The sequence below is a fragment of the Larimichthys crocea genome, chromosome VIII (genome assembly GCF_000972845.2).
Source record: "Larimichthys crocea isolate SSNF chromosome VIII, L_crocea_2.0, whole genome shotgun sequence".
Lineage (NCBI taxonomy): Eukaryota > Metazoa > Chordata > Actinopteri > Sciaenidae > Larimichthys > Larimichthys crocea.
The window spans coordinates 29,161,886-29,188,519 of NC_040018.1; the positions used below are offsets into that span (position 1 = coordinate 29,161,886).

Consider the following 26,634-nt stretch of genomic DNA (forward strand, 5'->3'; position numbering starts at 1 on the left):
TGAATGAGTTATTTCCTGATTGTTTCAGCACAAACAGAAATTGACACTTTAGATCAGGGGTCCCCAAACTTTTTTCGGTGCGGGCCACATCAACTTGCCTTTCTGTGATGGGGGGCCGGGGTCAGTCTATAACCGGAAATGATATCAGTCCCACCAGGATTTCACAGGCCTTTTTTGAAATAGTTGCGGCCTAAAATCCCTGATGTTGCATGAGGTTTTCAAAAAAATTGCGTTAAAAGTTGCGGTGCTTTTTACATTTTTGTTGCAATTTTGTTGCGGGAGGAAGTGAAAGTTGCGATAAATTGAGATTCGACAGTCGCGGAGAGGGCAGAGGCCAGCCAGCGCCGGGGAGAGGTCCCACGAGGGGATCCTCCCGCACTGTGCGGCCGTCCCTGACCCGCCGAGTTGAATCCCCCGGGCAGACTGCGCGGAAGTTGATCACGAGCAAAGTCACGTCGGAATATACCATTGTGTGAGGGGATGAAAATTAGCTAGTACTGTAAATAGTTCGTAAATAAGGTAGATTTTAATTAGAATGCCAAGCTTAATCATTAAGTGTGGATATTTTATAATAGGAAAATGCAATTTTGAAAAATAGGCCATGTTTAGAGGGATTGTTTGGGATCGTTAAGTGGGCCACTCCAATTGTTCAGGCGGGCCGGATGTGGCCCGCATGCCGTAGTTTGGAGACCCCTGATTTAAACAGTTAGAAATGATCATCAGCTTTTTATATTTAACATTACACAGTTGTCACAGGCACAACGTGACGCACAGTAATCACCCACGGTGTCAAAGGAATATGCCACAATCAGCTCCTGGATTTGCAGCTGTGAAGGTGTTGAATGATACTAATCCCTGCATCAAATTCATTTCCCAGGATGAGCGAGAGACAGACAGAGCTGGTGTCATGTCCTCACTGAACTTAAGGGGTCATTTAGGGATTCTGTGAAGTGATGAAGAACACATGTGTACCTCTGGTCATTCTACACTTTGATGAAGAAGAGAATAAAAGATGATCAGCACTGAGAGGGTACTATCTGCTTTTATTTAGTTTCTGATCAGTGAAGTATTCTTTGTATTGTATAACACACCAGATCAGATATCTGAATGGGTCAGTCCCAGTGTCTCCGTGTACTGGATAGAACCAGTTCACACACATGATACAGGGAACAGAGCAGATCTTCAAGGTCGTTTTTAATCATGAGAATCCATTAAAACCAATTACCACTGGTAATTTGTCATTAAATTAACTTATACCCAATCAATTTTTTCTACCACATCAAGGCATCATCACAACCTCCTCACACACACACTGAAGTATATGCACATACATACTAGTAAACATATGCATTGACTTTTAAAAGAAACGCACACACACAACTGTGTGGGAAAGTTCTTCTCCTGACAGTCGCACAAACAGGCATCCAGCCAAGCAATGCACGACTGACTGGCTCTTCTGTGCGTGCAGGTGTGTGTGTGTTGGTGGAATAGTGCTCAAGGCACTGGAAAAAGTTCTTCCACTATAAATGTAACACATCTCTCTCACTGGCTCTTTTTATTGCAGCTTTATTGTTACTGCAAACAGAGGCTTTCCTAGCTGTAAGCAAATCATTCTTAATCACAACCACAAGAGCATCTCAATCTGAGGCGCGTTGGCTTTTTTAATGGAGGTTTTGAAACAGGCCTGAATCTTTTTGCGGTTTAAGACACAGGAATGCAGTGACATCATGCCGAAGGAGCATAAGTGGAAGTAATAATGTGAGATGTTGTGTTCCTCCCCGGTAAACTGCTGTAAACAGTGACTTTTAATTTCAACAGTTTTTATAAACTCCTTCAGCGGTTTAGGAAAATTGTCTTGGAAAGTCAATTTTTCTTCTACTTTCGGGATGAAATCACAAATTGTCATACCTGAGCCCATTATTGGGCTGATGTGTAGTCTGCGAATAAACTTCTCCAGCAGTTTCATAAATCATTCATAAATCCATAGCTGCCCCATTTTGGATTGGCAGGTAATCTCTGAGAGGTACAGTACAGAAATACTGCAGCAGTTCGGGCTTGGAACCAGTGCTGGAGATTAAACTGGTAATTGGTAACGCTCAAGCAGAGTTAGTTTGTACGACGTGTTGTCTGACTACAATGGAAATCAGGCGGGACTGTCAGATTGTGGGTTTTAGAGTGGTGGCCACGGCCTTCTTGGCAGTCCTGCATCTGCCTCCTCCCAGCTGGTCTGACAATAGGCAAAGAGGTAGAACATGGGCAGAGCTGAGATGGGCTGAACGATGCCTGGTTGCTCAAACAAGCTACCAGAAGACGCGATTTGTTGGGTATCTTTGACCTGCTGAGTGTAAGACTCATCAGGATACAGGATTCCACTGCACACCACAAATTTGAAGGCAATGCACGCTATAGCTTTTGATATTTTTCACTCAACCACCAAATCAGAGGATCACCACCATCAGTTGACCCAAGTTCAACTAAATTTCACGGCAATCGATTCGATATTTACGGGGATATTTCGGTCTGCGCAAAGCGATGACAGACATTACCATGCGTAGAGCACAGCCGCTGTCTGAATGGTGTTTGATTTGCTTTGCTGTGTTATTAAGTGAAAATTTAACAATGCCATGTGAAAACTGGGTCCTTAAAAGGCAAAACAGCGATAGAATACATCAAAGAGAATCTGAAAAGCAAATGAGGATGATATCTAATGAACACAGAGACTATCCTCAGTCAGAATGAAGGAAATATGTAAATGAAAATGTACAAAATGTCTGAACAATATAAGCACTACAGTAAGTAGTTTCAGCTTGTTAGAAAATGTATCGTTAAGACTGATTTTGTTTTGTTTCATACACACAAATACAGTGCAGTGCTCCGACTTCCACCTTCAATCCTTTCAGTGCTGCAGCAAAACCTTCATTTTCTTCTTTTTGTTGTTAAGAAAACATAGTGCATACTTAGAATGGATGACCAAGAACGTGTCTAAAACTGTGGTCCATAGTTCATTCATCTTTATGCAGGGATTTATTTGTGTTCATTCACAACGTATGCCGACCAAAGCAAGCCAAGCAGATGTCAGGCTGGGTTCTGAAAACCTGAGCCTGTATTTCTCAAATTTCTAAGAATGTCACCTTAAGAACGCTTGAAAGATCCAACTAAGGTGTAAAAAGGTTCTTCATATGTACACAATGTCCAACCCATTGAATCCTTTCATATTTACATTTATTGTTTTAATACTTTTTATTCATGTGAGGTCCTTTAAAATCTCCAGTAGTGATGAAACCAATAAAATGAATCAGGATGGGATGATAAGACAGATCGATGAGGTACATCAGAGAAATCAACAAGTGACAAGTGCAGACAATGAAGATGAATGGAAAGGGATTGCAAGAAAAATCAATGTAAACTTAATTCCTATTGTTTGCAACACTGAAGGATGAAAAGGATGGTGATACATCCAGTCCAGGTTTAAACTACCTGTTCAAATTAAATTTAAATCAAATTTTATTTGTATAGCCCAAAGTCACAAAATACATTTACCCTCTGAGGCCTCTGTCCTTAGACCCTCGGTTCAAGTGAGGAAAAACTTGCCCACATATCTGTTCAGATATTGTTTGACCAGTTATATTTTATCCACTCCAGTATTTGGTCCAAGAATGACAAAAATATCATTTTTTAAATATTTTTTATGGAAATTAAGAGGTTATCATTTTCTAAAGAACAAAAAAGTTCTCGATGACTGATCCTGCACTCTGGGGCTTATACTAATGTTGACCGACCGGCTACTGTTCCCTGCCAGACTGTATACTAGACACCAGATTATAGTACTAGCTGCAATAAATATAAGTGGAGGTGTAACACGCACTCAGCGCTATTGGCTACTGTAACCACCAATCAATATCCGCAACACATCCCTCCCTATCTCCCTGTTTTTAGATGAAGCATACACATACAACATACAGAGTTATAAGTGTAGTATACCTCCTTATTTTTTACTCAACATTAGCTATACCCACCGTTTAGTAGTGTTCTGCAATCTCCCGCAACCTATAACAAAGTAAGGAATAAGAAATAAAGCATCATTATGTGGTTGTCTCCTCATCTGTGGGTCGGTATTTATTGCAAAATTTGCACCTCTTCTCTAAGTGATGTTGATTTCATAAAGATCCTTACGCCCTGAAGTCAAGCAGCAGAAGTCTTGGACACAATTGTCCCTGCTCGCCTCAGGATCGGGTCCTGGAGGGCTGGCAGATTGCAGCCAGTCACCTTCTCAGCAGAGACAGCGACACGCTGCTGTCTGCCCTTGTCCTTGGCAGTGGTAACAGATGGTCATGGAGGAGGTGAGGTTGGACTCAGCAATTTTGGTGTAGGAGTGCACCATCGGGGAACCATTGTTTGTCATTGTTATAATTCACCATGGTGCATGATGGTAAACAGCACTCCTCACAGGTGGTCATCCAAACTGTTGGGAGCAGCCCAAGCATACCCAAAGATCCTGCACAGCTTCTCTGATGTCCTCCAGTGTAGTGTGGGGGACTGATCCAGAATGTTCTCCTCTCTGGTTGGGCATTTAACAAACTGTCTGTATTGGTGCAGCATGACTGAGATTACCTTTGTTAAAGCTGCTGAAGACAATCACTCAGATGTCCGGGTTTACAGTTTATGAAAGAAGATTCCAGATCAGGAGATCAGTGCTGCAGGATCACTGTCACGTTACAACTCCGAGCCATGCGATCTGCTCTGAAGAGCTCTGAGCTGCAGCACAGCTTGATCCATTCAGCCATGTCTCTGTCTCTGCAGTAGCTGAAGTTCATCGTGATGGCATGTCGGAAAGAATTATTCTTGGTATCGGTGCGCAAAGTCTGTCTAATAATTTCACGGATGAATAAATCTACTGGAGTTGTTGATAAGCTCAGCCCAGTTTTGATGCCTGTTAACGGTAGATTAGATTAGTTAGCAGCAGTTCGTTAGTAGTTAGTTACTTTAGCAAGTGGTCAGGCTGAAGTTAACTGTCCATCATGAAACTCTGCTGGACAGAGAGGTGAAGCTGATCAGAGGGAAAAGCAGCAAATATATTGTCTGATCCAGTTTCACCAAAATCAGCGTGGAAGCATAGTTTAGTATAGGTGATGTGCCAGTATGTGATAAAAAGCACTGAAACATCAATTTTGATTTCATGGAGACTTTGAAAGGTCATTGGTGTGACTCAGTCAGTTATTATCGTGCCCTCGCCTGTGATTAAAGTTGTGAAGAAACCAGGTGTGACGCTTTGAAGTTCTCCGTTTAGTTTCGTTGTGTAATTGCAGCTGAATCACCTGCGTTGGTAGTTCTCTGACGAAGTTCGGGCACGGTTCATTGTGTTGCTGGATTAAGAAAGAATTTCAGGCAAACCAAAGCAGCAGGTTCAGCAGTTTTACTCCCAGCTGTCAAACAGCCCAATAACTGGAAGCCACAGATCTCCGAGGAGCGACTTCAAACGCTCGCTCTGAAACGTGCGTGTGAAGAGCTGCTGATGAGGACGTTTTTACTGTATGTCGTATGTAGGCTTTTTCATTCATGTCTGTTGTTATTATTGTATCCTTCAGTGCTTGGAGCAGGTGCAAATGAGTAAATCCACTTATTTCAAAATTTCATGGAAGGTTCATTTACAGTCAAAAAGAAAACAGTACACGGTCGCCAAGGAGAAAAAACAAGACAAGCTGAGTTTAGTGTACTTAGAGACACTTAAAAAACATATGTAATAGACAATACAGTATTTCCACAATACTCATAGCTTGAGTGTGGCCTCATGCTATAAATAACAGCTCTGGTATTCTCTGTGCTCTTAGGGTTTTCTTGGATGTCTAGTCAGTGTAATTGCAGATGGCCACCTGAGCTCCTGACAGTGGATTTCTGTGGATTATACGGCTTTAGATGGTGATCTGGCTCTGTATGTGTCCAAACACCAGATTAGCAGGATAACATGGCATGCAAAAAAAAAAGCAGCTACTGGAATGCATTTTATTTTGTGAATGTATTTTATATATATATAACGTTGTTTTATATATAAAGGTATAATATATTCTATTTCCCTATTCACTGAATCTGCAAAATGGATGTATGGAAACTTTGAATAATAATAATAATAATAATAATAATAATACATAATGATAATAATAATAAAAAATAATGATAATAATACTACATTTTATTTGTAAGTGCTTTTCTGAGTACTCAAAGACACTCAAACCCCCATCAAAACAGCATAAAACAGTACACTAAAAACACATTAGACTAAGCTAAACATTAAAAAACAGTACACTAAAAACACATTAGACTAAGCTAAACATTAAAAGCAGGTGTGTTTTTGTCAGATTTGAAGGTGGGCCAGTCAATACAGTCATTGATGTGTTTGGGGAGAGAGTTCCAGGTTCGGTGCTTGGTCCTGGGTGGTGGAGTCGGGAGGTTTGCATCAGATGAACGGAGGCTGCGGGATGGATTGTGGCGATGGAGCAAGTCAGCCAGTGGAGGTTCTGGAGGACTGGAGTGATGTGATCACGGCTGTGGGTGTGGGTGAGCAGACGTGCAGCAGAGTTTTGGATGTACTGTAGTTTCTTTAAAGTTTTAGATGGTGTGCCATAGAGGATGCTGTTGCAGTAGTCGATTCTGGAAGTGATGAAGGCGTGAATGAGGGTTTCTGCAGCAGAGAAGGACAGTGATGGGCGGGGTCGGGCAATGTTCTTGAGGCGAAAGAAGGCAGCTCTGGTGATTTGGTTTATGTGATGTTCAAAGGAGATGACTCAGAGTTTGCAACTGTGAGGGGATGGAGACTGGGTGGAGTTGTCGATGGTGAGGCGGAACCTGCCAGTGGGTTTTGGTGAGGGATGATCAAGTCTGATTTATCACAGCTGAGTTTGAGCAAGTATTTAATTGAGCTTTTTGTTTCCTGTTTTAGCACTCATCACATAAAAAACAGCAAAAAATGAGCATGAGCTGTCTCCAGAGCATAAAGCTTGAGGAAAACTGTAAGTGCACTTAAGTAGTTTTTTTACACACTGCTTCCATGCTCAGTAGTATAACTGGGACACACAGACTGCTAATGTCACCAACTAAACAGTGATATAACTGAGTGGGTAGGGAAAAGGACTGCAGACAAACAACCTGCAGAGACAAGCTGAGTTCTCCAGAACAGACGTCACTCACAGACAAGCAAAAACCAGTTGATAGCACGTCACCACCATGAATCTGTGTTAGTCCTGTGGGAAATCTACTTGACAATTCAGGTCCCTGACCAGTTAATGGCATTGACGGATTCATTAGGTGGCAGGGAGATGACACACCGGAGGGCAATAGATTGAAGGTCTATAGGGCAGATTGGACAGTTACACACTGTGTCTCAATGCTATCCTGACAATAACAGACACAAACTAAATGGGTTTATCAGGCACTCTTACTCTAAAGTGAACAATCCAATAACCTTGTGTGCTATTTCATCCTCATTTAGATAGTTGGAGAGCTGAGAAACGTACGCAATAGACATTGAATGAGACAAATCAGATTAGCAGAGGACTCATTGACAAAGATAATAACACTGGTGACAGCTGTAACATTTGTCTCCACCTCTTTTTACGTCCCGATTTGGAAGCATTTTCCATAATGCCTTTCAACTCAGAATAGATCACACACAGATATTGTCTGTTCTTGGCCCGTAAAGGATTTCTTTCTTATTGTTAAATGTCAGGACAAAACATTGAGTCAAAAAGAAGCCCTTATTCTTTGGTTATGAAGGGCTGACACAAACCTGTTTACAGTTGTTTTTAGCCTTAAACATGCCTAAGTGTTTTTCAGATTTGTCCTGTAAAAAGCAATGTTCCAGTCGTAAAAAGATTCCGTCAAGGTGACTATAAAGCTTGAGGCTGCAGCAGCTGAAGCATGTAAAAGGTTTCATTTGCTCAGAATGTAGCTGAATGTTTTCCATGAAGTGTATTTTTTCACATTAGAGGTTTGCTACAAGGTTGCTTGTTGATGAAGGTTGGGGATTTTTATTTCTTTTCATTTTGTGTATTCTTTTGTTTGTTTTTTCCACTGCTCTGCCTGACCATAGTCATGCCATCTGTCCAATTTGTATTAAATTATGTAGTATAGCACTTGTATCATGCTATCTATACATCCATCCATTCATTGCCATCTTTTCCAAGTCAAGCTGGCAGCAGGTTAACCATGATAATCCAGACATTCCTATCTCCAGCAACATCTGTCAGCTCCTCTTGGGAATCCTACCATTTGGGCATGGAAACCTCCAGATGAAGGTGCCCAGTAGGCATCCTGATCAGATGTCTGAACCACTTGAACTGGTTAATTTTGATGCAAAAGCAGAAATGCCTACTCTGCTTTCCATCTTGATGTCTGAGCTCATTACTTCATCTAAAGACGTGTTTCCACCACAGGAATTTTCCCCTGGGATCAGGAAACCTTTTGGAGGAACTCAGCGCCTTTCCACTGCAGGCACCAATGTCTAAATTAAGTTCCAGTGACATTATTTAGTAAAACTCTTAGGTATTCTGAGGATGTGTTGGTTGGGCACAAGTGGAAAGGCCATTTGAAGGAACATCCCATTAACAAACATACAATACCAAGAGGGTAATTAGTTCCCCTTGCCTGAGCCAAGTCTCTCTTTTCCCTTCCTGAGTCGCCTCGCCAGAACTTCTTTGAGGCAAACCAAAGGTCTGTCTCCATAGCTTCAAACCCCTCCTATACTCAGGTTTTTGCTTCAGCAACCACCGGAGTTGTGACAATCCTGGTGTCCTAGCAACTGTATGCTGCTTCAGGAGACCTTTCATGTCACCCAAGTGTCCAAGACACATAGCTGCATATGTGATCATTAATCTTTGATATAAGGTCTTCCTGTACCACATCAAGTCTATATCATGCAGTTCTCAGTTCCCCCAGGTTCCTCCATCATTGCCCGTATAAGTGTTGAAGTCTCCCAGCAGAACTATAGAGTTCCTAGGTACTATACTTTATCAGAATCCACTCAGAAACTCTAATAAGGCCAGATACTCTGATACTCAGTGCAGCGGCACAAACAACAGCCAGAGCCTGCCTTGAGCAACTTATAGTCGCATAGACAACCCTTCTCGTTCTCTCAGGAGAACTCCACAACAGTGCTCAGTCACAGGGAATATGTTGTTAGTTGAGCTGTTATATGAGCCGACGAGCACTTGGTTTCAAAATTTGCATGTAATGATGACATGAGATGAGACTGAATGGACAGCTACTGTCTGCTGTTAAGCAGCTTAAGTTTAGTCTTTTCCAACTTATGGGAAATAAATAATAATATTCTTTATTATTATAATAATTTTTATTATTATTATTATTATTATTATTAGTAGTAGTAGTAGTAGTAGTAGTAGTAGTAGTGTTGTTATTATTATTATTAGTAGTAGTAGTAGTAGTAGTAGTAGTAGTAGTAGTAGTAGTAGTAGTGTTATTATTATCAGTAGTAGTAGTAGTATTGTTGTTATTATTAGTATTATTATTATTATTAGTAGTAGTAGTAGTAGTAGTAGTAGTAGTAGTAGTAGTAGTAGTAGTAGTAGTAGTAGTAGTAGTGTTATTATTATTATCAGTAGTAGTAGTAGTAGTAGTGTTATTATTATCAGTAGTAGTAGTAGTAGTAATATTATTATTAGTATTATTATTATTATTAGTAGTAGTAGTAGTAGTAGTAGTAGTAGTAGTAGTAGTAGTAGTAGTAGTAGTAGTAGTAGTAGTGTTATTATTATTATCAGTAGTAGTAGTAGTAGTAGTGTTATTATTATCAGTAGTAGTAGTAGTAGTAATATTATTATTAGTATTATTATTATTATTAGTAGTAGTAGTAGTAGTAGTAGTAGTAGTAGTAGTAGTAGTAGTAGTAGTAGTAGTAGTAGTAGTGTTATTATTATTATCAGTAGTAGTAGTAGTAGTAGTGTTATTATTATTAGTAGTAGTAGTATTTCTTTCTTAACTTTTCCTGGATTGTTTTGTGAAGTCATGTATAATTGTAGAGTTATTGGATGAAACCATTTTCAGATGTTTTGAGGGGACATGTCTCTTTAGATAGCTCCTTAAATGTACTTTTCACTATTGGTGAGTTGTATATTATATCTCTAGAAATGAAATGTTTCTGTATTTTCTGTCTCCTGCAGTGTGTCCGGATAAGGAGCCAGGACTACAGCCATGGATGCCAGGACACAGCGAAGACCACCGCGTTACAATCGGTTATGGCAGGAAGGTCCTCCTCACAACTTCAGCTACAGTCCACTCCATTGAGATTCTCAACGGAGGTACGCCTGAGTTCTTTCAATCGGCTGTAATGTGAAATATTTCCAAATGAAACAGAATGAGCGGGTGGGGTATGGTAATGAAGGAGATTTATATCACATTTTTTTAATGTTTGGTGATGATCAGGATGAAACACAAACAGACGGGTGCGGTGAGGTTTGATCGGATAAACTTACGTATACAACCCAGAATTCAAGATGATTGCAGCAGTTTGATGGATTTTACAAAAAAGGAAAATAATGGGATTTCTCAAATGATTTATTGCATTCCTAGTGACAATTAATATATACACAGAATATGACCTGTAGCTTCACCTTCATCTGTATACTGATAATAATGTAAATCACAGTTTTTTACTGAGTTTAAAGTTCAAATTAACTCTGGCCACCAATACATTGGTTTAAATGAAGTTGCTGTCAGGATTGTACTGATCACATGTTATGGGGTTGTTTTTGTATATTGTCAACTTGCAAGATCTCATGTTCATGTACATGTCTGCAGCTATTTTTCTGATTCTGTAACATTTCAGTTTGTATTATGGGGCATTAGTTCTCTCAGCACATCCTTTTCTTTCACATTTTAACTGTACAACCATCATGGCGTACCTTCAGTCTTGTGGAACATTTCGTGCAAAGACACATACAGGGTGCATTATTTAAGATGAAATGCAGTGGAGGCAAGAAAAGTAGCACATACAGGAGATGATGTTTAGTGTTCAACAGCTCCACCACTGAGCTGGAATCAGTGGATTGCACACAGGCTGTTTGCCAGCTACATCTGGTGTGTGTGTGTGTGTGTGTGTGTGTGTGGACAGCCTGAGCCCAGGGCCATAAATGGTTGGAAGACAGGAGGTGTCTGTGGGCAGTGGGGCATGAATGACCTGCCAGGAGTCTTCATCACCCCCTCCACAACTCTCTCTCTCTCTCTCTCTCTCTGTCCTGTAGGAAAGCTGGTGATTGCTGACACCAAACGGCCTATACAGCTGCGAACAAAACACATTCTGATTGGGAACAAAGGAGAGCTGCACATCGGAAGCAGAGACTGTCCTTATAAAGGCAACCTGACCATCTCCCTTTTTGGAAGGTACAGCTGAGGTTTAGCACGCAGCGATGTGTTTTAATGCTAAACAACACGATAAATCAACAAAAGCAAATATGATTTAATAATATTATGAACCGTTATTCTTCAGTGTGCTCCCCCTCCGATGCAATCAATGTAATTTGTATGATGTGTGGATGTCTATTGAACATGTAACCTTTAAGGATAAACCTGCCTATACTCACCTGATATGAACAAATACCAAGAGGAGACCAAAACCAACATTAAATTAATCCTGCAAACAAGTACTGCCTCAGCACTGATCCAGGACCGTCTGCACACTCATAAAATATATTACCGGACAGAAAGTTAACAATATAAACTCACCAGGTGATCAGTCAGTCAGTCTTCTTGAACTTATTAAAAAAAAACAAAGTCAGACAGGTGCAAAGCAACAAAAAAACAATTTAGTGTGACCAAGACAGATGCCTTCCATTAAAGTCAGTACAAACTATGTAAAACCAGCTCAGTGCTGTGTTAATGGAAGAAACCTTGAATGTTATTTTGTTGCTTTGGAATCCCCTCACTAGTCTCCATATTTTTATTAAATGTTCACTTTATAAGTCACGACGAATATTGTCTAACACCATGAGTTAGTATTCTCAACATTCATCCTGTAAGAAATGATGAGCTGCTCAGTAATTGAAAACTACAGGAGATGGTGATGATCCAGGACTGTACTGCTCCTTTGTTCAGTGTTTGCTACCATGAACCCACGCACTTGACTCAATCCTACGCCCGCTGCCTGACATATTCACATATTGAGCACCAGGTGGGGATTAATCTACCTTCTGAAAATTTCCCAACAAATGCATTTTGCCTCATGAGTAATGTTGGTTAAACTGTGAGATGTTTTTAGCCATGCTCTGGGGATGGCAGTGTTGGGCAGTCATAACATTTCGTACAGACATCCGTGATCTCCAGAGGATAAAACCTTTTCATTTTCGAGCTTTTGTATGTGTTGCATTTTGCTAAAATATGTATATTAGATTGATATCCATTGTACGCAAGGGGATCGATTTTAAGAACTTTAGCAATCTGCTGACTTTAGTTCTAGTGCCATAATCAGATCGATTGTTGTTCGAAGTGAAATCTCTCAAAAGCTATTGAATGGATGACCATGATATTTGGTACACACAGTCACGTCCCTATTTAGGATGATTTCTAATCACAGTTTGTGATACTGTTAGACCATTCATGATGACATTATCACAAATAACTAAATCTAAATCAGGGGTCTCCAAACTACGGCCACATCCGGCCCACCTAAACAATTGGAGTGGCCCACTTAACGGCCACATCCGGCCCACCTAAACAATTGGAGTGGCCCACTTAACGATCATAAACAATCCCTCTAAACATGGCCTATTTTTCAAAATTGCATTTTCCTATTATAAAATATCCACACTTAATGATTAAGCTTGGCATTCTAATTAAAATCTACCTTATTTACGAACTATTTACAGTACTAGCTCATTTTCATCCCCTCACACAATGGTATATTCTGACATGACTTTGCACGGCTCCGGCCGCGAGCTTTACAGCGCCCTCCTGCCCGGACCTCGCCACTTCCCGGGGCCGTGGACTTGCCCTCTCCGCGACTGTCGAATCACAATTTATCACAACTTTCACTTCTTCCTGCAACAAAATCGCAACAAAAATGTAAAAAGCACCGCAACTTTCACCGCAATTTTTTTGAAAACCTCATGCAACATCAGAGATTTCAAAAAAGGCCCGTGAAATCCTGGTTGGACTGATATCATTTCCGGTTATAGACTGACCCCGGCCCCCCATCATAGAAAGGCAAGTTGATGTGGCCCGCACCGAAAAAAGTTTGGGGACCCCTGGTCTAAATCAATACTACATAGCTCTGACCACCACTATGGTCGAGTGGACTGCAGTGTAACTTCAGAGCCGTGTGCACAGCAGAGGGAATATAACTTCATGATATGTGGAGTAGAAAGAAGATGGATCACAAAAAAACAACAACTGACCATTGTTCAATTGCTCAATACAGGAAGTCTAGGAATACTACAGGAAGTCAGACAGTTTTGATATTTCCAAGGGAAATGTGGGCAGTCAGAACAGTGTCTCAGTGACTGATAGAACATCTTAAAATGTGAATCTGCATTAAGATCATGAACATGTACTGTATTCTCTCACACTGTTCTTAGGTTGGATGACACTGATCAGGAGCACAGCTACTTTGGGAGGAAGTACATCGGCGTGGGGACAGGAGGGACACTAGAAATCCACGGAGAAAAGAAACTGTCCTGGACGCTCCTGAACAAGACCTTTCACCCCGGGGAGAGCAACCAAAACAACTACCTGTTCCAGAGAAGCTGGGGGAACCGAGGCATCATCATCCACGTCATCGACCCCAAGACTGGAGAGGTGCTGCACGATGACAGGTAGGGTTCCCCCTTGAAGCAGAGGCCACGTCCCACCTGATGAACAATCATGAAACTCTTTATTAGAGCAGAAATGAGGTGGTGGCTGACATCTCATAAGCTGTGTAATCACATGGTTGTAATGAAGGAGACAAATATGCCTCTAATGACTCTGGCACTGTTTGATGCAGGGATATTAAATTTAGAAATCAATGTCATCCTTTATATCCTTTCATGATTCATTACCCATTACATTTTTATTCTAAATGGAGGTCAGATAAATTGATATACAGCTTCTATTGCAGCAAACAGATAATTGGGTCATTTTGAGAGGAGGAGGCATTGGAATGTGTCTCCTCTAATTTACGACCGTTAGACATTGTCTGATTAAAAGTGACACCCGTAAAAATGCGCTTCATAAATGGTAATTACAAAACAGTTAATATGCAGTCAACTGGAGAATAATTTAACACTAATAATAGTGGACAGACAACAAATATTTCTTTGAAGCAGTTGTTTTTGTAGGATTTTGATGGCATTTCGTTCAGGACCCCAAAGCACAGCGCAGCTCCACGCACTGCTCAGGTTGGAGGAGGATAGAGGAGGCTGTGGTTCCTCTGTTATGACCTCTGCAGCTGCAGTCCGTTCAGAGGAGGCAGCAGAAGCCCCTGAACGTGTTCCCTCAGCAGCAGCCATGTCAGCTAATGAGTTATAGTCCTGGTGCAGTGGAGGTTGTTCCAAAATAATCCAGTAATGCCACTGAAAAAGATATATATCTATATTTTTTATAGGCTGAAAGATATTGCATGTTACATTATATGTATCTTCCAGGCCGTTCTATTAACAAATACAGATATGCAAATCCTCCAAATATGATCAAACACAAAAACAAATGGTTAGCCTGAAACTGTTTGTGGCAATTTTAATATGTATTGAAATGATAAATCAAAACAAATTTAATGTTGCAAGAAAACATTGGCATGTAGTTAATAAGCAAAGCCTTTATAACTTGAAACGATGCTTCAGTCCTCCTTGTGTTCGCAAACAAATCAAACTTGTTCAATTAAAAATGATTAGGTCTAATTAATGATACATTCATTTCTTTATATGCAGCTTGCTGGGTTTAAATAAATGTGCATGTTATTGTTCACTTTAATTCTTTCAGTCTTTTCAGTCTGATTTTTTTTTTTTGTTAAACCATTGCACTTGAAATCAGGCGGTGTTTTTAAAGTCCAACCTAAATTCTCTCTTTCTTTTATCAGAGCGAGAAAGAGAAATGCTCCAACCTCTGAGTGGGCGGGCTGGGGTGTGAATTTGATTGACAGCAGACAAACACAATGCAAACTAATCTGTTTTCTTTGTCTGCGTGGACAGAAGCAGCCACACAGACGTGGACGTGCAGGAACATTATACTACATATAACCACATTTGATTTGATTTGATTTGAACAAGCCGTGTCATTTATAAAACACATCTTAATGCTGTTACACAAAGAAACATGCAATTTGATTTCAGATGGACAATTTTTTCTCTTTTCTCTTTAAATCTTTTTTTCTCTGTGGACAATTTATAAAGAAAGCATGTGTGTAAACGAGGTAAATGAGTATGTGCACATGTCCTTTCTATAAATATACTACCTTCATTCCTAAACCTGAAATATATCTGAGTCTAATGCTGCTCTAACAATGACTTTTTTTTCTGACCTGGTGAGAAATGAATCAAACTAATTAAAGTTTTGGCTTTTAATTGTGTTTACCACTAATAGATTCAAATTAAAGAAGTAATGAATTATTGTTGGTTATTTTTTTTATTAAAGTCAACTATAAATCCACTTTATGTGCCTTTTCATCTTTCTTAAGTTATTTATTAATTTCTTAACCACGAATTGTTATTAGTCGTTTCAACATCAAAAGCACAGAGAAGTAATGAAAATTCTAGTTATTGCTTATTGTTTGTTTTTTTCAGGATTTCCCCACAGGCACACAAATAAACTCGCAGAGAAAAATCCACCATTAAAGGCTGTATTTACAACATATGATGGTTTTACATGCAGAGCAGCTTTCTGTCCCATAAATAAAAAGACAATCATGATTTCCACTCGTGCAGGTTCGACACATACCGCAGTAAGGACGAGAGTAGTCGCCTTGCAAAGTACGTGGACGGTTTGGAGGCTGGGCTCATACTGGCCATGGTGGTCAACGACGAGGGCTCTAACAACTTGGAGGACTCGGCCAAGAAGAGCCTCACCAGGCTGGGCAGCCAGCACATCACCAGTCTTGGATTTCGGTGAGCTCATGAAATATTGTTTTTGAATTTGAATGACATCGTTTTACCTGCATACTCGACATCATATGAATTCATTCAGGTATTCAGCTCACACCATGTCAGGACAGAAACGTGTTTGAAGCTTGCAGCGCTGCAGAAATGTTTTTTTATTGACTGATGTGAATTAATGAAAAACTGTTGGAACCTCAGGTGAGTCACAGTGTGGAGCTTTCATTGTCTAATGAATCCCTGCAGCTTTTTTGATTGATATTGATTTTCAATAAACCATCTCCAGTGCAACATTTGTAAAAAATATACAGTATTTACCGTCACTGGCCACTTCATTAGGTACAGTATATTGCAATTCAGTACAGTTCCATCAATCCTTCTTTTATGAAGTTTAAATAACTCTTAGAAATGTGTCAATAATAATAATAATAAACATATATATTGAGGTCATAGTTAGAGGTCATGTTGTACTGGATGTAATTATATTGATAGAGGTTTTCTATTTTTTTTATATATATATATATATAAAATACAGTCCACCAACTATGACCTCAGTGCTAAACATATTAAATTAACACTTCTGTGACAATCTCAAGAAAAGCTAAAGCCATCAAAACGTTGTACAGGTATACTATACAATAATAAAGCTGATGGAAGTGGATGAAAGTCACTTTTCAGTGAATTTAGTCGAGCTACAGCCGACTATAATTTAACTTTATATGGCAGTTAAAATCAAAGACTGGGAAATTCCAGACCAAATGTTGTGTAACTTCTGATTTAAAGGTGCAGCGTGTCAGACATTCAGAGTGAATGAAGGACTCTTATCTACTTTACTGTACACAGCATGGTCAGGCTGACTCCATGAACCATGACAAGCTCTAATAATACAGCAGACACATCCAGATGATGTAGTATTGCAAGAGCTGATAGAAATGTGTCATTTTACATGTAACTTTACAAACATTAATACATTAGTATCAACATTTTTGTAACGCTTAACTGACTGACATCAGTTTTATGGTGAAAACATCCAGAAGATGCAGCAATATCTGCATGTATCCACTTGATCAGTCCTAATCTTCACTCTTGTTTTAGTTCTGCCTTGGTCTTTACCAACTCCTGAGAATAAGGGATAGTTCAGTGTGTGTGTGTGTGTGTGTGTGTGTGTGTGTGTGTGTGTGTGTGTGTGTGTGTGTCAGGAATGCATCGGAAATGGATCCTGAATGGTGCCATGATAATAAAACCCCTGGAGATGTCTCAAAGTTACTGACATGAGGGGTATCGCAGTGGATAAGAATGTGTACGCTGTCACATTCCTCAGACAAGACTCGACTGTGCTCTTGTTTTTCCCAAAAACAGAACAGAACTGTTGGACAGGCGACTTTTACACCGTAAAAACCACAAACTTGTGTGAATGTTTTTTTTTTTGCACGGTGCCAGTCAACTACAGTATCAGAGGTCTTGTTGTGGGCTGAGAGGAGATGCTGGCAGTGTAGGCCCCTGTGGTTAACCTCTGAGCAGGGCGGTGTTATGAAACTTAATGCTGCTGAGGAGACCGCAGGAAACACTGAGAGTGTTTCATAAACGACATGAGGACAAAGTGCGAGCGAACATTCCCTTCTTCCCCCAATTTGCACTTTGCTCCATGCTTGTGGATGCTGTGGAGGACGGAGTAAATGGATGGGAGCGATGGAGAGGCGGCGGAGGGATTCTTGCCTAATGACTCTTGTCGCCTTCCATCCTCGTGCTGTTGCCAACAGGCCAGCGCTGGTGTCATCAGGAGAGAGAGGCTGTGTAATTTTGCGGCGCACCCAGAGACATTTTAATAAGCTGGAATTTATGAGACAGCGCAGACTCTGCAATACATTCTTAGTTATGTAATTTGCATATGTTTACTGCAGCTGCACAGCACATCGGCTCTGGCGGTAGCCTGGAGAAATACTACAACACACCTCCGGTGCTTCGTTTTTTTAAAGCTCTGCAAATAAAGAACTGAAACTCAGTCGGGGAACAACAACAGATGTGCTGAAGTCGTGGGGTATTCTTTGGGTCTGAGCCAAAATGTCTTTACTGACTCTCTAATCATACATTCCTCTTTTTGTAGTGTTGACAGTAATATTTTACTGACTCACTGTACAAAATTACCAGAGTATATCAATGGCAACTTCAATGGTTGCTGAGATTTAAAGTTTTCTGCTGCCATGCTGGATTTATTCAGTAACAATGCCCTCATACTGCTAATTCCCAGGCTCCTTAAACTACCCACCCTGTGTTCACTACTTGACTAAAGTTGCTCTGTAGAGCAGGGGTCTCCAAACTACGGCTCGCGGGCCACATCCGGCCCGCCTAAACAATTGGAGTGGCCCACTTAACGATCCCAAACAATCCCTCTAAACATGGCCTATTTTTCAAAATTGCATTTTCCTATTATAAAATATCCACACTTAATGATTAAGCTTGGCATTCTAATTAAAATCTACCTTATTTACGAACTATTTACAGTACTAGCTAATTTTCATCCTCTCACACAATGGTATATTCTGACGTGGCTTTGCTCGTGATCAACTTCCGCGCAGTCTGCCCGGGGGATTCAACTCGGCGGGTCAGGGACGGCCGCACGGTGCGGGAGATGGGCGAAGGTGCCTCAAAGCTCCGGCCGCGAGCTTTACAGCGCCCTCCTGCCTGGACCTCGCCGCTTCCCGGGGCCGTGGACTTAGTGCTCGCTGCGCCCTCTCCGCGACTGTCGAATCGCAACTTATCCCAACTTTCACTTCATCCCGCAACAAAATCGCAACAAAAATGTAAAAAGCACCGCAACTTTCACCGCAATTTTTTTGCAAACCTCCTGCAACATCAGGGATTTTAGGCCGCAGCTATTTCAAAAAAGGCCCCGTGAAATCCTGGTGGGACTGATATCATTTCAGTTATAGACTGACCCCGGCCCCCCATCACAGAAAGGCAAGTTGATGTGGCCCGCACCGAAAAAAGATTGGGGACCCGGGTTCTAGAGTATTTCTTGAAGTGAAAATAAAGGGTTGCTCCATACTTATGACAGTCACAGTGTAGGCCCAGTTTGACAACAAGAAAAGAAAGACTCTCAGTAGTGTTGTAAAAGTCATCTCAAGACACTTCAATACAGAGCAGGTCTAGACCGTACAGTCATAATATATGCAGTGGATGTCGTGCAGGACCACAGCAGCAGCCACGATCCGTGACAGACTGTGTTCTCACTGGCACTTGTATCTCTAAGTCAATCGAAGAGTGTGAGCACAGTTACTGTACTTGGAATAAAAAGCACAATATGATCCGATCACGTACGATTTATGATCCATCTGTCTGCCCTGCAGTTCTGATCTCAGTGGGTGAAATCCAATGTTAAAGTATAAATCAAAGTCTGTGATCAGTAGGTATCTACGGTGGGACTCTTGCATCAACTACCTGCTTAACAGAGGTATGTGGTTTCGTGAAGGGTAGTCAGACTTCAGACAGAGTTTGGAACATCCATGTATAATGTCTGCTCTTGTTGGATAATGTCACTGTATGGACTGGTACTGCTGTAGAGTTTTCTTAAAATGAAACAAAAGTTGTGTTCATATTCAACACTGTGTGCATCATGGTTGCTAGCACCTGTAGACAGTGCAATGCAATGGTGTGAAACCACAGGAGTGTGCATAGCTCGACCAGTACTGTTCCACCTCACCTGAAACAATTTGTTCTCGTGCATTAAAAAGCAAACTCTCTTTCCTGCAGCAGTCTGTTAAAGCTGCAGCAGACAGAACCTGTGTAAAACCGAGCCCAGCCCACCAAGCTGACAGGTTCAAACAGAAGGATCCACCAGTGTAACTCTTAATGTCAATTATGGCTTTATTCCATTTAGATGTTCTGGCTCCATTGGCTTGTTATTGTGTACACTTGGAACAGTGAAGTGCACACTGGTTGGAATGCAGCCACTGTCGATGTTATCAATTACAGCTGTTTTTCAACAATCGTGGTGATTAAGCGGGAATGCTGAACATTTCTTCTCTAATGGAAGGTTGTGCTGATTTTCTCATTTCACTGTAACGTCTTTGTAAGACTGGGAAACAGGATGACTGCGCATGTGCGTGTGTGTGAGTGAGCCTTAGAAAACAAATCAATAATAATAATCACATGTTTATCACAAAAAGGGCAGGACAAATATATTTTTCAGTAAATGCCAAATATAATTCGTCAAGTATTTTGTTAGCAACAACAGGTTTATAAAGTTTTAATATTCATTCATAATAAACTCTGTTGTGTTCTGAATTTGTCAAAGACCAAAGAGGAAATTTGAATGATTAAAAATATCAACAAGTTTTTGAATCAGGTGTCAGAATTCTTATAAAATATGGAGCGACTCTCCTGTTGCCAGTATATTTTTCATCTCACAGCAGCTGTGAAACAGACAGCAGAGATATGCACAGCGTGCTGCAGCTCTTCATCTTTCAGACAGCAGAGATATGCACAGCGTGCTGCAGCTCTTCATCTTTATCTACACCTCCTGTACTGACTGTAACACACACACACACACCTCCATCCACACATAAACACACGGTGACACAGACATGGATTCACACAGATTCCCCCTGTTCCCTCCCTGACAGCCAGCACATCATTACCTAAGTGATGCATGCTGGGATAGCTCATTTAATTAGACTGCCCATTTGTGGATGTCAGCCTCTCACTCTTTACGTCAGCATTACAAATATAATGCCACTGTGTGTGTGTGTGTGTGTGGGAGGGGCGGGGGTCTAATGTAGATGTTCCTCACTTTCCACCTGATGCTTCTTTTTCCATTCCTGCCTCCATCTCTTATTTACTACACACTGTATGTCTTTCTCTCTCCGCCTGTCTTCTTCCTCCTCTCTCGACATCACCTATTTTTTTCTCTTCCCCTGCTTCATCTCTCCTCTCTTTTCCCCCTACAGGCATCCCTGGACTTTCATAGTGACTAAAGGTGACACTTCATCTGTTGTGGAGGATCATGCTGTCTATCAAGGTAGGAATCAATTTCAAATTTTTGCTACCAACCTGATCTTGATGACATGTATGCAGTAAAACAGCATGTTGTAAATGATGTGTGTGTTGTCAGGGACCAAAGCCTCCTCAGAGGCCCTGAGCTCTCGTGTTTTCCAGTCCAGTTATGGAGAGCACTTCACCATCACCACCACCAGCCAGTGGGTGCAAGGTAACTCTTCGACACGGACACGAACATACATGTCAGCTGGTGTATGAAATGTCCTCCACTGTGTGTTTTTTTTGCAGTGCAGACGTATGCTGTATTAATAAAAACAGACAGACTTAGGCTGGAGTTGCACTTTCACTTGTGTCAGTGCTCCGTAATGCATTTAAGGGAGGACAGCACAAATCGTAGGAGGAGACGCGATGATGTATTCCGCTGATCGCACAATTTATAACCATCAGCTCGTCTCTGGTGACCAGGCGTAAACAAATGGGATTCATACAAGCCTGCATTAAACATAAGCATGTGTATAACTCAAACTATTTGTTACAAAACTGAATTAGGCTTTCATTAATTAGCACAATATCTAATTACTTTGGCCCAAATGGTGGATGATGTGTTTTGGTTTGTGTCCATTACACTTGAATTTGCCTTTTTTATGAACTGTAAAATCATTTTATGCTGCAAATAAGTTTCTTTTTTTCATGAGGACATGTAATAAATCAATCAATCAAACAAACTTTATTTGTTAGAGCTATCAGCAGAGTTTCAGGAGTCACCAAAACCTTCTTACATTCCTTCAAATGCCCTCCTGTCCTCTTCTTCCTCTTTCATATTTTGCACAACAACCAAAATCACACATTGCAAAGGCAAAGACAACTCAAACTTCCGGCCATCATCTTGTAACTTCTAATGTTAGTCAGTTGCAGTGTCACCTAGGGATGGGAATTGATAAGATTTTTACAATTCCACTTCCATTATCGATTCTGCTTAACGATTCGATTCTTTATCGATTCTCATTTGGGGAAAAAAGGAGAATAAACAGTTTCATCAGCATCAGCTTTGTTTAGTTAGAAGTATCACAACCTTACAAAACCAACAGCGAGGTCAAAAGAGGCCCACAGCCTGGATAATAGTAACGATGTGTAACTACCTTCCGTAGTAACCACAGAGGTGGTCATAGCCTGGCTGCTGCCGCTGCTGCTAGGTTGAGATTCATCTCCAGTCCGAAGCGTGTCAAAAACACGACATTCATTTCAAAATATTGCATGTTGTGTGCGCAAATGTTTCTGCATGTTCGTCGTGTTCCCTCCAGACGCTGTTATCTCCACTTTGCAATGATTGCAAGTCGCCCTGTTGCCGTCTGTTTTGGTAAAATGCAGCCAAACTTTGGAGCGTTTGAACCGAGTGGGTGCCATTGTTCACTACTGATTGCACTGCACGTGAGAAACTTGAGTAAGTTACGTGTCATAATTAGTTGTGCTTGCTGGAGTCGATAAGAGAATCGTTAGATAAACTGCCAAACGATTCTTGTTGAGAACCGGTTCTTGATTCCCATCCCTAGTGTCACCGCACTCCAGTGAGTTCCACCAATGACCAGCCCCCATCAAAAGTTACATCTGTAACCTTTTAACATAACAATACCTTTTAACGCCCTCGTGTTGACCTGTCATAACCTGTACAGGGTGAAGTTATCAATCACACCCCAACAACAGGCTGCTGGTTAATTCAGTTCACATACATCAAGACATCAGACAGGTCAGCAACTAAAGGCCCACACACACTCACAAGGAGAAGCACAGAGAGAATGCTTAGTTATATAGACTTGTGATATGCTAACTTGCTAAATCAACTTGTCTTCTTCCATATTTGTGTCGTATTCTCACCTCAGAGCCAGGCCGGTCTCCACACCTCGTCTTAGCGCTGCACCAGTGCCAGAACCTACCTAAACCGTAGTTGGAAGCACACTGGGTTCCTTAGACTCATTTCACCTGGCTCCATTAAGTTTACCTTAGCGGCTTCTTCCAAACTGGCCCGAGATCTAACCATCCTCTGATAATCTAATTTCTCAGAGTCTTCTTCATCCAAGAGCCAACTTGAAACCTTCACACATTCCTCTTGACACATACTTGGTGTATGTTCACACAACCTGCAAGTATCGGTATCAGTATCCCTGAGCGCTTAATCCAAATCATGGATGGTTGGTTCCTCCCGAGCAGATCGCTGCTACATCTATTTGGATCTCAGTGATCTCAGATCTGCTCCATCATGTCTCAAGTAACTGGAGGAGTTTGGGGGTCGGTTGTGTCGTGCTACGGACTCTCCACCAAAGAAGTTCAGGTTTCACTCATGAACCATCATTTAGACATATCGTGTGGGGGCCCTTGCTAGTGAATTAATAATAACAATAGGAACCATCTCTAGTGGAGGAGTTCAAGTATCTCGGGGTCTTGTTCACGAGTGAGGGACGGATGGAACGGGAGATCGACCGGCGGATCGGTGCGGCTTCTGCAGTGATGCGGACTCTCTGTCGTGGTGAAGAAGGAGCTGAGCCGAAAGGCGAAGCTCTCGATTTACCAGTCGATTTACGTTCCTACCCTCACCTATGGTCACGAGCTTTGGGTAGTGACCGAAAGAATAAGATCGCGAATACAAGCGGCCGAAATGAGCTTCCCTCGCAGGGTGGCTGGGCTCTCCCTTAGAGATAGGGTGAGAAGCTCGGCCATCCGCGAGGAGCTCAGAGTAGAACCGCTGCTCCTCCGCATCGAGAGGAACCAGTTGAGGTGGCTCGGGCAGGAGGATGCCTCCTGGACGTCTCCCTGGTGAGATGTTCCGGGCACGTCCCTCTGGGAGGCGGCCCCGGGGAAGACCCAGGACACGCTGGAGGGACTATGTCTCTTGGCTGGCCTGGGAATGTCTTGGGGTCCCCCTGGGAGAGTTGGCAGAAGTGGCTGGGGAGATGAAAGTCTGGGCCTCCCTGCTGAAGCTGCTGCCCCCGCGACCTGACCACGGATAAGCGGAAGAAAACGGACGGACGGAACCATCTCTACCTCTCGTTACATCTCTATGAACATGTTAACCGGCTTTTCTCTGCAGCGGTGTTGCATTACAAACATTTTGTAATCAAAATCAATATGACGTCATTTCATTTCTGAGCTCAGTGATCTTATAGATGCGTCCATTCCATTGACTCCATGACTTGCTGTACTACAACAAAACTCAATTTCAAATCTCTAAGTCATATTTTATGATGTGATTAGTGTAAAGCCATCACCAACACTTAACACACCTATAACAGTAATAACAGTATAATAATGTTCTCCACTGCAGCTTTTTATTGCTGCTTTCAATAAATCACTCTGACGTTTATTGAAATTATGATGAAATTAAAGCCGTGGTTTGCTGCTTCTAATTGTGCTTGGAGGATACATTTTGTTCTGGCTGTCAGAGGCCGTGATTGGAGACAAACAAAACTAGTGCAGCTCCATCGTCTCACCCGGCTCTTTAAATCCCTCCTGATCTGTAATGGATCAGCCTCGGTGATATCATCACCACATCGTCTCATCAATACGTCTGTCTCACATCCATCAGTCTGCTGTTATTGACCCCACACTTTTTTTAAGTTTAAAGCCGACTCCTATTAGACACTTCTCATCTCCTATCAGATAGCAGCTCTTTTAATGAAACTGACACACACACACACACACACACTCCTGTGTTCAGACATGCACACATGCAGATACTGCACACACACGTTTTTCAGGCTGCCTGAGGACGTTTGATCGCACGTCTCACAGCCTCTTCCATTGCATGTGTCGAGCTCCAGATTGAAATTCAGGCCCACAGTCAAATGCACATCCCCCCCCCCCTGCTGTGGCAGCCAGACAGAGAACATAATGGGAGGAGAGAGCCCTTCAATTACTCTGCTACAAATGCTCTCTGACAGCCTAAATGGACTGCAACTCAAAGCCTTGACGTAGATTAGTCTAATATCTACCGCTTGGCTGTCTGACCAGTGAACTAAGAGCTATTGGTGTGTGTGTGTGTGTGTGTGTGTGTGTGTGTGTTCCACAGAGGCAGAGTGGACAGAATGGTTTGACAGGGATGATGAGAGGGGATCTGGAGACTGGGAGAAGTTTTCCGACCTGCACGAGGCCTATCCAGACCGTCTGTGTAGCAGTCCATTGGACATCCAGGTAAGTCTCTTCTCACTTCGACAAACACAGATACGAGTGTGAGCAGAGATGTATAGTAACGAAGTGGAACTACTTAAGTACTGTACTTAAGTACTAAAATGCAGTATCTGTACTTTTTTGGAGTATTATTTTTTTCCCCAACTTCCACTTTTACTGCACTACATATTTTTGATGAATTTAATACTTTTACTCCGATACATTTTTCATGTGCTGAATCGTTACTCGTTACTATTGTAGCGTCCAGCCGGACACGTGATGAATGACGAGACGATATTCAACAAACCTGCATTTATTGCTGAACGGTTTGGTTCCAGGACTCGGTTACTGTCGGCCGTAACCACGCCAAAAAAACAACAACATAAGTCGCTCGTGCGCCGTACGTCATACACCTGACACCCAGGTGCGCTCTCTCACCTGCTGCCCCGCCCCCTCGCTCTCGCATTCATTCAGACGCATTCACAGACCATGGGAAATCAGAGAACTCTACCATGAACATTGTAACACTGTAACATTAGAAGTTGTGCCTTAATAAATATTTGAAATAATATAAACAACAGTACTTGTACTTGTACTTTTACTTTTACTTTTACTTTCAGTACTTGAGTAGCAATTTTTTACATACTTCTACTTGCAATACTTAAGTACAAAACATTTTGAATACTTTAGTACTTTTACTTAAGTATGGTGTTTAAAGAACACTTCAACTTCTACTCAAGTCAGTTTTTTGATATGGCACTTGTACTTCTACTCCACTCCTTTACTCCAGTACTTTATACATCTCTGAGTGTGAGTGAGCGAGTGTGTGTGTGTGTGCACACCTCACTGATAGCAAGTGTAGTCACCGAGAGCTGCTGATGCTGCCAACTGGGTCATTGTCATATTCTCGTAAAGCAGCGTGAAAATTCACTGATATATCATTTTACAGTCAGTTTACACAGAAACCCTTCAGCTCCCTCAGTGCCTGCGGTGATGTCTGTTTCCAGCAAAATGCAAAGGTGGAATATTTCAGATGAAACAATATTAAATCTGTTAATTGCACGCCTGTGGCATTCTGATGTCTGAGGGCTGCCTGCAGGCCTACAATATGTCCCAGCACCGTTCACAGCCCACACTCAAATGACACTCCAACATTCGGACAACATGTCTGCTTGTTGTCTCACCCAGATTCAGGTTAGAGGATTTTATTTTCTTCCATGCCACGTCCTCCTTCCCAGAGATTTATGATGATGTACTCCACTTTATGATTCTGAAAAACAAAAAGACAAGTCGAGAAAGGAAAAGTTCTTTCTTTAGCAGGCGTGCTTCATCAAGCCGAGTCTTGGCAATGAAGTCCAGAGTGACGACCAACAAGCGCACTCAAATCCAACATCGATCAATCACTTGAAGACAT

General features: G+C 41.6%; 1 protein-coding gene across 3 annotated transcripts in view; it reads left to right on the forward strand.

The window, feature by feature from the left end:
* cemip (cell migration inducing hyaluronidase 1) overlaps nt 1-26,634 on the forward strand; it is a 190,680-nt gene that overhangs the window by 93,488 nt on the left and 70,558 nt on the right. For all 3 annotated transcript variants that reach the window (XM_027281343.1, XM_027281344.1, XM_027281345.1), the window contains exons 3-9: nt 10,170-10,307; nt 11,250-11,388; nt 13,578-13,814; nt 15,900-16,079; nt 21,014-21,084; nt 21,178-21,273; nt 25,123-25,244. In XM_027281343.1, the coding sequence (XP_027137144.1) occupies nt 10,170-10,307; nt 11,250-11,388; nt 13,578-13,814; nt 15,900-16,079; nt 21,014-21,084; nt 21,178-21,273; nt 25,123-25,244 (983 nt within the window). The remainder of the gene's footprint in view (nt 1-10,169; nt 10,308-11,249; nt 11,389-13,577; nt 13,815-15,899; nt 16,080-21,013; nt 21,085-21,177; nt 21,274-25,122; nt 25,245-26,634) is intronic.